Source organism: Anoplopoma fimbria, chromosome 6, assembly GCF_027596085.1.
Source record: "Anoplopoma fimbria isolate UVic2021 breed Golden Eagle Sablefish chromosome 6, Afim_UVic_2022, whole genome shotgun sequence".
In the NCBI taxonomy this organism is placed as follows: Eukaryota; Metazoa; Chordata; class Actinopteri; order Perciformes; family Anoplopomatidae; genus Anoplopoma; species Anoplopoma fimbria.
Window position 1 is genome coordinate 8,429,944 of NC_072454.1, and position 14,027 is coordinate 8,443,970.

Sequence of the window (14,027 nt, forward strand, 5' to 3'; positions counted from 1 at the left end):
AAGGACAAAAATAAGAGAGTCAGGGGTAGGCATTGATTACATAAAAACACCAAATGATATACTGGTACTATAAAGTATTACAGCTTTACTGTTTACACTGTAAGCAACAATATAGAAATCTTTTTATTTTTTTATTTCCCCTACTAGAGCAGGATTTACAGTCGAAACATATATAAATATAAAATGGAATACAAAATGATTATGATAAAACATATAACAAATAAGGTATTGGTATTAATTTACTTTTATATAGCATTGACCAGTGTCACGTAAAAAGAAGTACAAAAGCTTTTTAGAGGTGAAGAGAGGGACATTTTATTAAGTTTAACTCATTAATCATTTAGACCTTTCAAAAAGGATAAAAACTCTCTGGTATGCATCCTTAACACATGTGTTTCCTGTGTTTTGAAGGGTTATTTATATTCACAAAGTGCATTTCAGTATTTGATTTCATTATTCTTTACTTGGACCCTTATGAGCTTCCACAAAATGGTCGCTATAGTCTTCCGCACAGAAATACATCAAATAAAAACAACCTAAAGTCACATTGATAAATAAAACAGAAAAAAAAGGTAGAACAAGCCACGTGTAAAGATTGGGAAATAAGTGATTGTCACAGTTGTTGCACTTGGACTGGTTTACATTCAAATAAGGAATTTGACTATTCTCTTTTCTCTTAATGAGCAAAATGCATTTGATCAACATACACCTACTGAAGCTCAGACTTGAACTGTTGTAGATATCTTCAATTATTTGGTTCCCTCTGGTGGTGAACAGAAATGCATACAAGTGCCCAACTGCTCACAATATGAAGCATTAAGTCCATACTGTGCTGCACTTGAAATAGAGCCAGTTTGATTACACTCCTTCCTTGACGGTTGCTCTCCATTGAGAGATGACATGAAACAAAAAGGATCATGAACAAAATAGTTTTTTGAAAGATTGTGGAAACAATGAGTGCAGAATATGTTGTTTATCAAAAATGACAGGATGTAAAAGCTGATAATCCATTAATGGTCAGTCTTTTTCTTTTTTTTGCAGACTTGCCGTTCTCATTTGTGCCTGTTTGTTCCTGCTGCAGACGGAGATGCACAGTGCCAGGTACAGTTCACATCACGACTGTCCTTTCACCTCCCTTGAGCTCAGCGTGGGACAGATGGTTGAGTGGGTGAACCAGAGAGAGCACTGGGAGCAGTGGGAGCAGGTCACGACTCAGGATCCTTTTAGAAAGGGCCTGTTATTATAAAACTGATGTCATTCCTACCGGCCTTGTTTTATTAAAATAGTGTATCATTAATGAAGGACCTGATCCATTCAGTCTACCAACATCAGCACAAGGCATCAGAACTGGGTGTGTTTTTTCACTTCTCATCTGGTTTTCACAGAACGTTCAAAGGAAATGAAGGTACGGAGGTTTCCTGTTTGCCACTTCATCACTGTTTCATCTCTTTAACTGTTTCCTCAGTTTGTTTATCTGGCCGTAGAGTGTGTCACTTTTCTTATTGTTTGATTCTTAACTGGTGTTATTTGTTTTACTTTGATTCTTTCTTTGCACATGAATTCACAGTTTAATTTTGGCTGCCCTCCTAAAAATCAAACAAACGTAAGTAGCCTACATATAGATGTTAAATAATTAAAGTAAATCTAAAAAACTGTACAGATATGGAGGAACTACTCAGATCCCTTTTAAGTAAAAGTATCAATACCATACTGTGGAAAAGACTCCACTACAAGTAAGATCCTGCATTCAAAACCTTAAAGTAAAAATATGTCAGCAGGGTTATTACAAACAGAAATACTGTTATTATTTAATTTGTTACTTTTCTATATTTATTTTGTATTTATTTCTGTCCTTGTGCTGCTGCAACAACTGAATTTATCTGGGAAATTGAGCAGCTAGAAGAAGAACAAGAGTTTAAGGACGCTGATGTCTCGTGCCCACCTCATTCATCTGTCTGGGAGAAAAGCGAGCAGGAGGAAACTGCTGCAAGTTTTATGTCAAACCAAACACAGACAGACCAAAGTCAGAGCTCCTGTATCACATCCAGAGAATCCCCTGATTTAACTCATTTAAACTTAGCTGCACCGGACTATCGTTGCTACTTGTGCGACAAATCTTTTTCCTCCAATCATCCATACCATACTGTGGAAAAGACTCCACTACACGTAAGATCCTGCATTCAAAACCTTAAAGTAAAAAATACAATACCAGTCAAAAGTTTGGACACACCTTCTCATTCAACTACTTTGAAGAATCTAAAATATAAAAACATATTCTGGTTTGTTGAGCATTTGTTTGTTTACCACATAATTCCATATGTGTTCCTTCATAGTTTGGATGTCTTCAATATTAATCTACAATAAAATAAAAATAAAGAAAAAACATTGAATGAGAAGGTGTGTCCCAACTTTTGACTGGTACTGTATGTCAGCAGGCCTATTACAAACATAAATACTGTTATTATTTAATTTGTTACTTTTCTATATTTATTTGTATTTATTTATGTGCTCCTGCAACAACTGAATGTATCCTCTGGGGATCAATAAAGGTTTATTAACTCATCCTACTGCCACCATATACTGTACATTTTTATTCCTGTTCTATCTTTATTTTGTTGTATAGTATGTGTATTTATTGTCTGTGTAGTTGTATAGTATGTGTATTTATTGTCTGTGTAGTTGTATAGTATGTGTATTTATTGTCTGTGTCTGTGTAGTTGTATAGTATGTGTATTTATTGTCTGTGTAGTTGTATAGTATGTGTATTTATTGTCTGTGTCTGTGTAGTTGTATAGTATGTGTATTAGTTGTATAGTATGTGTCTGTGTAGTTGTATAGTATGTGTATTTATTGTCTGTGTAGTTGTATAGTATGTGTATTTATTGTCTGTGTAGTTGTATAGTATGTGTATTTATTGTCTGTGTCTGTGTAGTTGAGCTGCTGCAACACTTGAATTTCCCCATGGGGATCAATAAAGGAATATAATTAGAGGTAATGACACTGTCAGCCTGCAGGGGGCAGCAGCTCCCTAACATGCGCCAACACTCTTCTTCTGTGGTTTGTTACTTCCGTAGCTTGCAGGCTAACAAAAAGCTAACAACACAGTGTGAAACCTCCTCTTGGGGTAGTCCACATTCACATAAAACCTTTGTCTTTAACATGTCTGCTCCTCTGCTCCTCAGGGCTTTTGTAAACGAGAGACTGACGGCTGCAGCCGAGGAGATATTTCAGGTTTTTGCACAAACGATAACAAAATATGAAGAAGAAGCTTCCAGCTGTAAGCAGGAGGCCGAGCGGCTCAGAGGTCTGCTGCACGAGTTAGTGTCCAACCACCAAACAGGTAAATGCATATGTCATTTATGTGTGTCAGTGCCAAATAAGCCTAAAGGTTTATCAAAGTGTCAGCCCTGTTGTATTTTTAATTTCTGCACAATTACAGAATGTTTTTTTTTTTATTATTTTTTATTAAAATAAACAATGTTTTTAACTCAAAATTTTCAGCTAAAATTAGTATTTTTTTATTACTTTTTTTTTTTTTTAAATAATAGATGTATGTATTTTTCTATAAATGTATAATTTGATTAAAAATGAATAAAAAAACATCCCCAAAAAACAGATCAGACTATTTCAATTTCATTTATTATGAAGTTATAGCAGCAAAAAAAAAAAAAAAAAAAAAAGGGAAAAGAAATACCTGAACTTAACTATATGCAATGTGTAACCATTTCTCTAAATAACATTTTACCCTAAGATTTTGATTACTTTTGTCATTATTGCAATTAAAGTAGCAATGCAACTATTAATCAAATAATCATTATTTCACATTCGCTGTTTCCAGAAAATCAAATGTGAGTATTTGATGCTTTTCTTTGTCATATGCGATAGTAAACTTGTATGACTTTTGAAGATGTCACATCCAGCGGTTCATTTTCACTATTTTCTGGAATATCAATATATCAAGAAAATAACCGGCAGTTTAACTTGAATGAAAATAATAATAAGCTGCAACCATAATGTATTTCCAACCTCTTTTGCAGCATAAACAACCTTTCCTGTTGATACAACTATTACAGAAATAAGAATGAGAGATGCAGAACTTTTAACTTCTTTACTTTTTTCTTCTTTTCCTAGACATTTCTCAGTTGTCCGCCTGTAAAGAGGAAACTGAGCAGCACCACTGTGAGCAAGAGCCGAGCCTCAGCGTCCAGCAGAGTGACTCAGAGCCTCGACCCATCAAAGAGGAGGCTCATGAACTCTGGGAAAGTGAGCAGCTAGAAGAAGAACAAGAGCTTAAGGACGCTGATGTCTCGTGCCCACCTCATTCATCTGTCTGGGAGAAAAGCGAGCAGGAGGACACAAAACCGCCTTTGCAACCTCAGACTCAAACCAGTGAATGTGAGGAAACAAAAACTGTACATGTTGATCTACCTCTCACTTCAACTCTGTCTTCACAAACTCAGATCCAGAATGAAAGGGTCCACAATGGAAGTGAAAACGAAAGACATGCTGCAAGTTTTATGTCAAACCAAACACAGACAGACCAAAGTCAGAACTCCTGTATCACATCCAGAGAATCCCCTGATTTAACTCATTTAAACTTAGCTGCACCGGACTATCGTTGCTACTTGTGCGACAAATCTTTTTCCTCCAATCATCACCTGACAAACCATGCTTTTCGCATGCATTCAAAGGACGCAGATGTCCTCTGTGCTGTGTGCGGTAAAACCCTGGAGTCCACCGAAAGCCTCAACGTGCACCTTAATTCACACAAGGGCTCAAAATGCTGTCACTTGTGTGGCAAACAGTGCAACAGCACCACATCTCTGACCGAACACATGGCCGGACACGCCGGGGTGAAGCTGCACCGCTGTCATGTTTGTGGGAAAGAGTGCAGCCGGAAAGGAGACTTAAAGATTCACATGAGGATTCACACGGGCGAGAAGCCTTTCTGTTGCTCGTTCTGTGATAAATGCTTCACCCACAGCGGACATCTGAGGAAGCACATGAGAAGCCACACAGGAGAGAGACCGCACCGGTGTGACGTCTGCGGCAGAGGGTTTCTACAGAGCACACACCTGAAATACCATTTAGGGACTCACGCTCAGAAATACTGACTTTTTTTAATCCACCTGGACCTGAGTTTATCAAAAAGGTCTTTGCAGACTGTGAGCACTAAGAATGCCTTACTTCTCCTTACAGCAATGTGTATAATTTTTTTGGGGTGTTTACACAACATGAACTTCTGGGCAGAAACAATGCAAACGTGTAATGACATATTATGACCAAATTCTCAGCCCACATTCAAAGTCTATTACCAAGATTTTGAGTTTAAAAGAGAACTAATTATAGTGTAAATTAGTCTTTTTGGCTGCTCGACCATGAGATTAGTGAGATTATCCAAAAATGTAGGTAATACTTGATTTAAACACCCCTATTTAGCATATATAAGCATTATATATATATTTTTTTTCCTAGGTTTATAAGACATTCTGATGTTTTTGTACAAAGCTAAAACAAATTTTTTCTTTAGTATTTGTCAATAGTAGTAACTTTTCCTATGAAGACACATTTTATTTATTACAATTTTGTTATTTATTTACACCAGCCTCTGCTTATGAATGCCCACAGAAGGCGTTAAAGTTGTTGAGAAATCCATTTGTTTCTGGTCTGAGAGGAATATGATTAACCAGTAGGTGGCACTGCAGGAGGCTTTATTTATCCATCACAACAGTTTTTCTTACTTGAGGTAAAACACAAATGTAAAGGGGTTTTTCTCCGTTTGAGTGTGAATTTTTAATCCCTGAACTAAACTGTTAGAAAGTAATTTTTCTAAGTTATTGACAAAGTGCAACATTGTGACTTTTGACACATCTTGCAAAAACTGAGAGCCAATTCAGTTCAAGGGCAGCCGAGTGAAGATTGTATCAAGTCAAGCTCTTATCTCATTAAAACTTCTCCTGCAAAGATTTATACCACATTCTCACACACTTTTTGGACAAAGCTCTGAATTCCCCAAGTAGCAGGTTCAAATACTTTATTTAAACAGCTAATTACTTTTTTCTTTCCTTGAAAACCAGAAAATCACACAGGCACCAGGTTTTCCGCCATTCCTCCATAACTTTTTGGTCCTGAATGACCATAAAGGTCTAGAAAAGCCCAGGTCACCTCAAAATCTCACACAAAACAGGAGCTCATTCAGGAATCTGTGTGTTTGGGAAGCTGCTTCAGGCGATTCAGATTTTAGATTGTAAAGCTAAAGAGCTAATCGGGCCTCATTGACCCTGAAACCTAAAACCAACTACCTTAATCTCGTTATGCAACCCACCCCTAATGACTCAGGATCACCAGCAAACACCCCTGATCCTTGGGAACAGTTTTCCCACATGTTGGCCCATGTCTAGTCTTAATGGGGATTAAATCACTTCAATTTAATCAGGTTAGTTGTGTCCAACACCCTAAACTGGCTAAACCACTGTTACATTATACACCAAGCTAGCTGTTATACCTCTTTACTGGATATTCTTCTTTACGTACTCGCAGAACGTCTGACCCAGACTATGGCTGTTTGATAAAATACTTTTCTTGGACAAGAGGGCAAGAGGTTAATCTTTTGTGAAGTTAAATTACGTGAAACTTATTCAAGGGAACTGGAGGGATTTTCCTTTATGTGGGTCAGGCTGTGACTCATAGATTAACACGGGAGGAGAAGGGTTACATTCGCAGTTTTTCTCTGTGTGCATGTGCGTGCGTGTGTGTGTGTGTGTGTGTGTGCGTGCATGCGCGTGCGTGCGTGTGTGTATATATGTGTGCAGACTGCAGAGTGTGTGAAAAGCAACATTTTGCACCCACGAGCTGTTATGAAGAATTTCGCTGGCACTCAGCAATCATGAGGAATTCTTCTGGCCTTCGGTTGCATAAATGGCTCATTGAGTTAGTAACCCAGGGAATACTCTGCTAGTGAGCCTCAAGTATTTGTGGGGGATTCACCTCTGTCCATCCACCCAGTCGAGGACAGAGGTGAATCCAGAGGAGTTTCATGTGCAAAGGGAGATTTATGGAAGAGGAGATCTGACAATGGGTGTGGTTTGATGTAGAGGAGGAGAGCCAACATCTGGTAGACGTCCTCAATGAACTGTAACATACACACGCAAACACACCAACAAGAGGCGTATTAGGCAATGGAAGAAGGATGTTGGTCAAGCTGCTATAGTTCCATTTTGTTATAGTTGCACTTTTGTGAAGTGAAGGAACACAAACAGTGTTTTACATTCTTTGAGTTTATTGGAAAGATACTCAAATACTGTGAATGATTTCAACCAAAAGGTTTCACTCAGCAAAACACAATACCATCAGTGAGCTTGTGTGTGATTATTGACCAATCAGACGACCCATCCCATCGGGAGGAGTGTAGCATAAAAAAAGCTTTAAAGATGATGACGGGACAGATGTTTCATTCTGACTTCACACACTTCGACATTTCGGATCTGTTTTAGGTTAGTCGACGAATCAGAAGAATAAAACACTTCATATTTAAAAAATATAGTTTTGTTTTTCTGTTCCTCTGAACTTGTTTTGTGGTAATTCTTTTAAAATGGAAGAAGAATGAACAGAGAGAAGAAAACCACAAAGACAGAATATCTGTTTTTATTTATTCAGCCCGTCTGGTCACATTCATACAGTAGATGTTTTTGATCCATGGTCCAAATCCAAAGACAGATTGTTTTGTGGAGAAAGTTGAGGAAGGCCAGATGATGCATTTGCCTTTTTGTTTACTTTCTATTGCTAATCTTAGTTTATATGAATCACATGCTGGACCTTTCATGCATCGAGGCGCTCTGCTAATAAAAGCACTGAGAACAGCTGATGTTGCTGTTGTTGCTGTGGGAAAATCTCCAACACAGTTGTTTCCTCACACACTCGGCCTTTCTCACTTGTCATCTGTTCCCTTATTTATCCTGTGTGGTTTAATAAATGATTTAAACCAGGCACATGAATGAAAGGCAGGTTTATGAGACATGGCATTACTGTCCTACAGTATGTTTCATACAGCAAAAATTAAAAAAAGGCATGCGTTTACAATAACATACTTTATCAACATAATGTGGAAAAGTTTCTGATGAAGTATCTGCCTGGTGGCAAACATGCTTATATAGAAAGTATCCGCAAAATGATCACTGACAACGTTTTGCATTTGTTCTCTTACAGTATGTGCTCATTTAAAAATGAACTAAAGCATGATAACATTGTTGCCATGGTAACTTTTCGGCACTTGGTTAAGGTTGGGGAAAGGTTATTGACTTGAATCATGCGACAAATTTGTTTTATTTATTAACCTTTACCCAAATGTTTTTGTTGCCAAAACTGAACCCCATGCAAGACTTTGCAGGACGCAAACCCGGGTAATCTGGATTGAAGTATTTGTCCACCCTGACCAAAAACCTACGACTCCCATGCTGCAGAAAACACAGCACTTACTTCAATGACAAAAAAAACAACAGTTATATTTTGATTTGGCTGTCACCATCTTGTTTTTTTTTGCAACCAGTGAATGGAAGTGACCAGATTTCAACTAAAGTAGACACGGCCTAAAGCAAAACCCTGCTTTATCGTTTATTTCACTCTAAATGGACCATCATTTACTAAATGAACATCACGCTGTATCGAAGAAGACTTGACACCATCGATTGAGACCATAAACTGATGTTCCCAATGTTTACTGAGGTATTAAATCAAGTGAGAAGTAGGGTCATTTTCTCATAGACTTCTATACAATCAGACTTTTTTTGCAACCTTAGGAGGCGCCCCCAGATGATCATTAGAAGGAATGCAGGTTTAAGACATTTCAGCATCGGCTTCACTTTTCTGAACAGGAGGTTGCCGCCTGGTTGTTGTTAGATGGTGGTGGCCCACCTTTGCTGCTTCAGGACCCTCGTTGCTACACCCCTGTTGTGTTACATCTCCTGCTATCGGGCTGTATGTCCGGCAGCGATAGAATCAGAATATGAATCAGAATCAGCTTTATTGGCCATGTATGCGTATGCACACAAGGAATTTGACTCCGGTTTCTTCCGCTCACTTGTGCACTGAAACAGACACATGAACAAAAACCAAGGAGATCCAAGAAGAACAAAGGATAAACATTGAACTATTATGTAAACATGAAATGTAAAAATGCAATAGTATATATATGAACATAAAAAAAAAAAACGACAATGAAATGTAGATAGAAGTGCAAGGCTGCTTGAATAAAATATAAATATTTTCTGTACATGAGGAAGGTGTGATTTGTATATGTATATAATTGAGAATTAACATGGACATGGATTTGTTCCTGACATAGGATGAATGATTAATCGTTCATCCATCCTATGTGGTGCAACAGAGCAGGTGAGGACACTTTCTATTAAAAAGGAGGACACTTCTCCTTTTCTGACCCAGAATCTGGCTCAGGACTCTAGTGCATATTCTAAATGGATTATATTCTGGTAGTGTATAAAATCCAAAGTAACCAGCTGGTCTGCTATTTGTCAGAATCTGGACCAGTCTCTTCCCCCAGCCTCCTCCTGCCTCCCTCCCTCCCTGCAGCACGTCCTCCCTGTGCCAGCTGCATAACTGCGGAGCGATGAGTTGAGTTTTTGCTGCCGAATGAGAGGCGAGAAAAAACAGACACCAATGTTACTGCGTACGAGGCGACGTGCTGCTCTGATGTGAGGGCATCGAGAGCCGCTCGTATGAGGGTAAGTCTGCTTCGCATGTGTCCGCGAGGGAAGAGTAGAAGGACGGTGTTCAGACTGCTGACACAGCCTGCAAAAAATAAATAAATGTGTTTAACGGGATGTACACAAAGTGCACGTTGCTGTTCTCTGCTATAGACTGATGCAGATGTCTTGGTGTTATAGTGGATTCTGCAGAGCTGCTGGAGCTCCAGCTGGAAACGGTGGCAAGGTCAAATGGTCATGAAGTCGCAGTGCGCTGCATCACGTCCCCCCCCATCAGCTGATGGGAGACAGAGGGCATTTCCCTGATAGCTGTATTTGATATGTGATATCAAACGGTCTAAAATGCATGTATGCTGCTGCTTTACAGGTCTATATTAAGACCTCTCTCTCTCTCTCTCTCTCTCTCTCTCTCTCTCTCTCTCTCTCTCTCTCTCTCAATAATCCAGCGTGCATGTTGTTATAGCTGCAGAGTTGAAAGCTGACCTCGATTTGGGCTCAAAGTTGTTGTGGGCCAGAGGTTGGGACTTGTACACAGTCTGAGTTGAGGCACCGCAGCAGGTGACAGTGTGAGAATATAAATCCTTCACACACACACACAGACACACTCACACACAAACAGACACTTCACAGTGGGGGCCAGCATGAAAGAGCTCCGAGAATAGATCCCGTTGAGATTAAAACACTACTGTGCCATGTAAACACTGGGTTCTATGTTGTACTATGTTTTTAGTGCACGCACACACACACACACACACACACACACACACACACACACACTCACTCACACAATCACAATTTCAAACCCCTCTCCTCAGTGTGCTTGATACAATGTTGGTGAAGTGTGTTTGATAACTTTTGGAGCTGCTTGCTTATCGGCGGTGCTGGGGCTTTGAGGAAAGCTGCTATTCTCACAGTGATAAGCGTTTCTGTAGATGTCAGTTTTCCCACAGCGTTGGGCACGTGAAGAGGAGACAGTTCAAGATGCTCAGGCTCCAGAAGCTGCTGCTGAAATATCGTTCGGAGATTAATAGATGACAATTTTGATTACCGGTTAATTGTTTTAAGTAATATATCAAATGAAAGTGGCAAACAATATGAGGTTCAAGCTTTCAAGTGTAAACTCAATATTAACTGAATCCATTTGGATTTCAACCTATGTTTGGACATAAAAAGCAACTGCAAAAGAAACTTCTGATTAGCATTTCTCAAAAAACATGACATTTTATGGACTCGTAAGAGACAAATGGTCAAAGCTGAAGCAACAGATTTAGATATCCAGACTTTTAGTCTCTTATATACAGCCTACATTTCCCATAATGCAACCCACTTTTTTTTAAAGCCCTCCCTGCCTGGTGAATGTCCATGTCCTTTAATCTCCAAACCTCGTGTTGAAGCTTTCTGTTATACATTTGAAGTTTCATGCCCAAACCCTGCATAACCCTGATGACATCACTATGACATCATAGAGGGTTATTTTCAGGCAGAGTCCTACTCCTTTTTACTAGTAAGCTGGCCATCTGGCATCCCTGATATTCCTTTCTGATGTAGTCTTCTCAAGTAGCACAAGAAGAAGAAGAAGGAGTCTTATAGTTTAGGTCACATGCTAGACGTTGGACACCAGCCTTCAGCCAATCAGCCTTCAGCTCCACCTTAACATAAGTTAGTCTCTTTGAAGCAGCTCTCTCTCTCTCAACAACCTTGTGTTGTGACAACTAGAGGATTATAATTAGAAAGCTCCATTTGAAAGGCAGACATGACAGCACATAACCTAAGCATGTAGCAGGGTAATATGATGCAGTGGAGAGAAACCAGGTGACTCATCAGAAGCCTCTTTGTATTTACAACCAGACGCCCTCTGAACCACAAGGGCATGAATACTGAACCCCCTTCAGGAGGATTTGTAATCACTTTGGTGATCCATGAACTTTTCATTTTTGGCACAAAATTTCAATTATTTTCAATATTTTGTTTTTTTACCAAATACCTGCAAATCTAATGACATTCCCATCAGCCTCAGGGGAACTTTATGTTTAGTACTAATTTGCAAATGTTAGCTAACACGCAAAACTGAGATGGTGAATAGGGTAAAAATTATACCAGCTAAATACATTTTATTTTTCAATCGATTGATCACTTATATTTTCTATTTGTTGCTTGCATGTGTGTGTGGTCCGTTCTGATGTTTATTTTTTGTGCAGTAACAGTTTCTCCAACATGTAAACCGACCTGAAGCCTAAAAGATGGAGGGAAGGAAGGAAAAGGGAAAGGTGGAATTGAGAGAGCTCATAGTTATCTGAAAGAAAATGCTGATTTTAAAAATCCCCAAGATAAAATGCTTTGAGCATATTTGTTCTGAAAATAATTATTTCTGTGGGTCAGTTTAGTTTAAAATCATAGGAATGTGGCTTCATTAACTTTCCATAAGTAAATAAGCTAAGGTTTGTTTTTACATCTTGCATAAAACATTTAATATATACACACACAGGAGGAAAATTGGGGTAGGTTTGGCTTTTATCAACACATTTTCACACAGATTTGTATTCATCACACTGGTGAAATTAAAGAATTATATTTCACAATAAAAGCACGAGCTACTCATAATGTTTCTGCATGAAGTTTGAAAGGTTATGAAAGCAATTTTTCATCAGCGGAAGAGATTATGTAACTTCCTCATGTTGGTTCAGGGAAACTCCTAGGAATAATCGGCAACAGATGTTAGCCATTAAAAAACTTTCAAAAAACATTGGAACATCTTCATTTTTGCCAGCGGTTTTGTGTTTGTCACTCTTCACGTCCGCAAAGTGAACTGCCTGCACAAAGGGAAGTAAAGAGCTTTTCAAACAAAGAAAAGTATCAATTTCTCTACATATCCAAAGTGACCTTGTACCAAACTGTTGGTGTAAAAAAAACAGTCCCTGTCTGAGAGTTGAAACTCAGATTCAGGAGGAACAATTTCAAACTTTTACAGATGAAAATAAAGATGCGTCTTAACTCTGTCAGGATGTTTTTTGTAGGAAATACACAACATACAATCAGTTGAGATTCTGTGGAAATATGGTGGTTTTGAGTCCCTGCCATTAGCTCATAATGACCTTTCCTAATTTCATGAGAATTGCTTCTGATGGGATTTTGAACTGAAGACATATTTCAGAAGTCTGCTAGAGAAATGATGCATTATTTCTGTTTGGGTACAATACAATGGACTTTATTATGCTCTTTATCTGGGATTGGAGTGGACGTACCATTACTCCTACCATTCCCATAATAGTCTATTGAAGTTTTATTTCTGGTTGTTCCTAAGAGGTCTAGGAACAACCAGAAATTCCCCTTTTGGGAACCCCAAACACAATTAAGGTCAGCTTCATCAAAGCTGCAAGCCCAGTACAATGACAAGTGAAGGGTTATCACTTCAATATTTTCCTATAAGCTTGGTTTTCATAATGTCAGACCAAGTGATGCCAATTTCAACAGAACACAAGGGTCAAAAATTCTGTCTTTCTATAGTATCTGTGCATGGCATATGCGGAACATGCAGAACATGCATTGTGGTTACTGCCTGTGACGAGACGCTAGATGCAGCCACTTCTCCGACCTCCACCCTTACTTTCCACCTCGTCACATAAAGGTCACACTATTCTCTGCGTTGGCACTGCACATTGGCTTTGGAAATAAATCACGAAGGTTGTCATGGTGCTGCAGTTTGTAGCTCTTGTTTGGTGACATCTGTGTTGTGAAGATAATGCTGAATGTGTAGCTTTAAAGACCTGTGGCAGTGTTGTGCATTGGAGAACTCTTCTGCAGATGTAACAGAGTCAAGATCAGGGTTTAAGATATGTGGAAATATATAATTGAGATTTTTAGGAACAATATTGCGCTTGTTGAGGTTTGTGGTGTTGCCTTTTGAGCAGCTCAGACTTATTGCTGCTGACTTTGGAGTTCTCCAAAAAGAAAACAATGGTCATGGATTTTTGATATTGAGATGAAGTAGGAAGACATATATGATGCGTGAGGAGCCGAGACCACACACAAAGTTGATTAAACAAGTTTTCTCCAAGAAGCACTATACAAAAAAAGAAATATCCATAAAATGCAGCATTTAAGATTTGGATGGCAAAAGAAACAGATTAACGGCCAAGATGGATCTAAAAAAAAGTTCCACTTACTTTGTAAAACTTTATTTCCAGTTAAGGTCTGCACATCCAAGATATTTAAGGAACACTATTTCTGCACTCCTTTTTATAAAAAGCCTGCTGGATGAACTCGTGTTAATCCCAGAGAGGAAATTAGTTTAGAGTCTTGGGACTAAAT

General features: G+C 38.6%; 2 protein-coding genes across 2 annotated transcripts in view; both read left to right on the forward strand.

Moving 5' to 3' along the window:
- The first annotated feature begins 3,092 nt into the window (after positions 1-3,092).
- LOC129092602 (zinc finger protein 569-like) lies at positions 3,093-6,071 on the forward strand. The gene is made up of 2 exons (XM_054600607.1): positions 3,093-3,340; positions 4,132-6,071. The coding sequence occupies exons 1-2, from the start codon at positions 3,160-3,162 to the stop codon at positions 5,112-5,114; spliced, it is 1,164 nt and encodes a 387-aa protein (XP_054456582.1). The 5' UTR covers positions 3,093-3,159; the 3' UTR covers positions 5,115-6,071.
- Positions 6,072-9,632: 3,561 nt separating this feature from the next.
- LOC129092129 (equilibrative nucleoside transporter 1-like) overlaps positions 9,633-14,027 on the forward strand; it is a 31,108-nt gene continuing 26,713 nt past the window's right edge. The window contains exon 1 of the mRNA XM_054599934.1: positions 9,633-9,737. The gene's annotated coding sequence lies outside the window, so the exon portion shown is untranslated. The remainder of the gene's footprint in view (positions 9,738-14,027) is intronic.

What these genes read in the sequence shown, in the direction of transcription:
- LOC129092602 (XM_054600607.1), top strand. Translation starts at nt 3,160, where the DNA reads ATGTCTGCTCCTCTGCTCCTCAGGGCTTTTGTAAACGAGAGACTGACG. An exon ending in AGTGTCCAACCACCAAACAG is followed by an intron (nt 3,341 to 4,131) that starts GTAAATGCATAT and finishes TTCTTTTCCTAG; the next exon opens with ACATTTCTCAGTTGTCCGCC.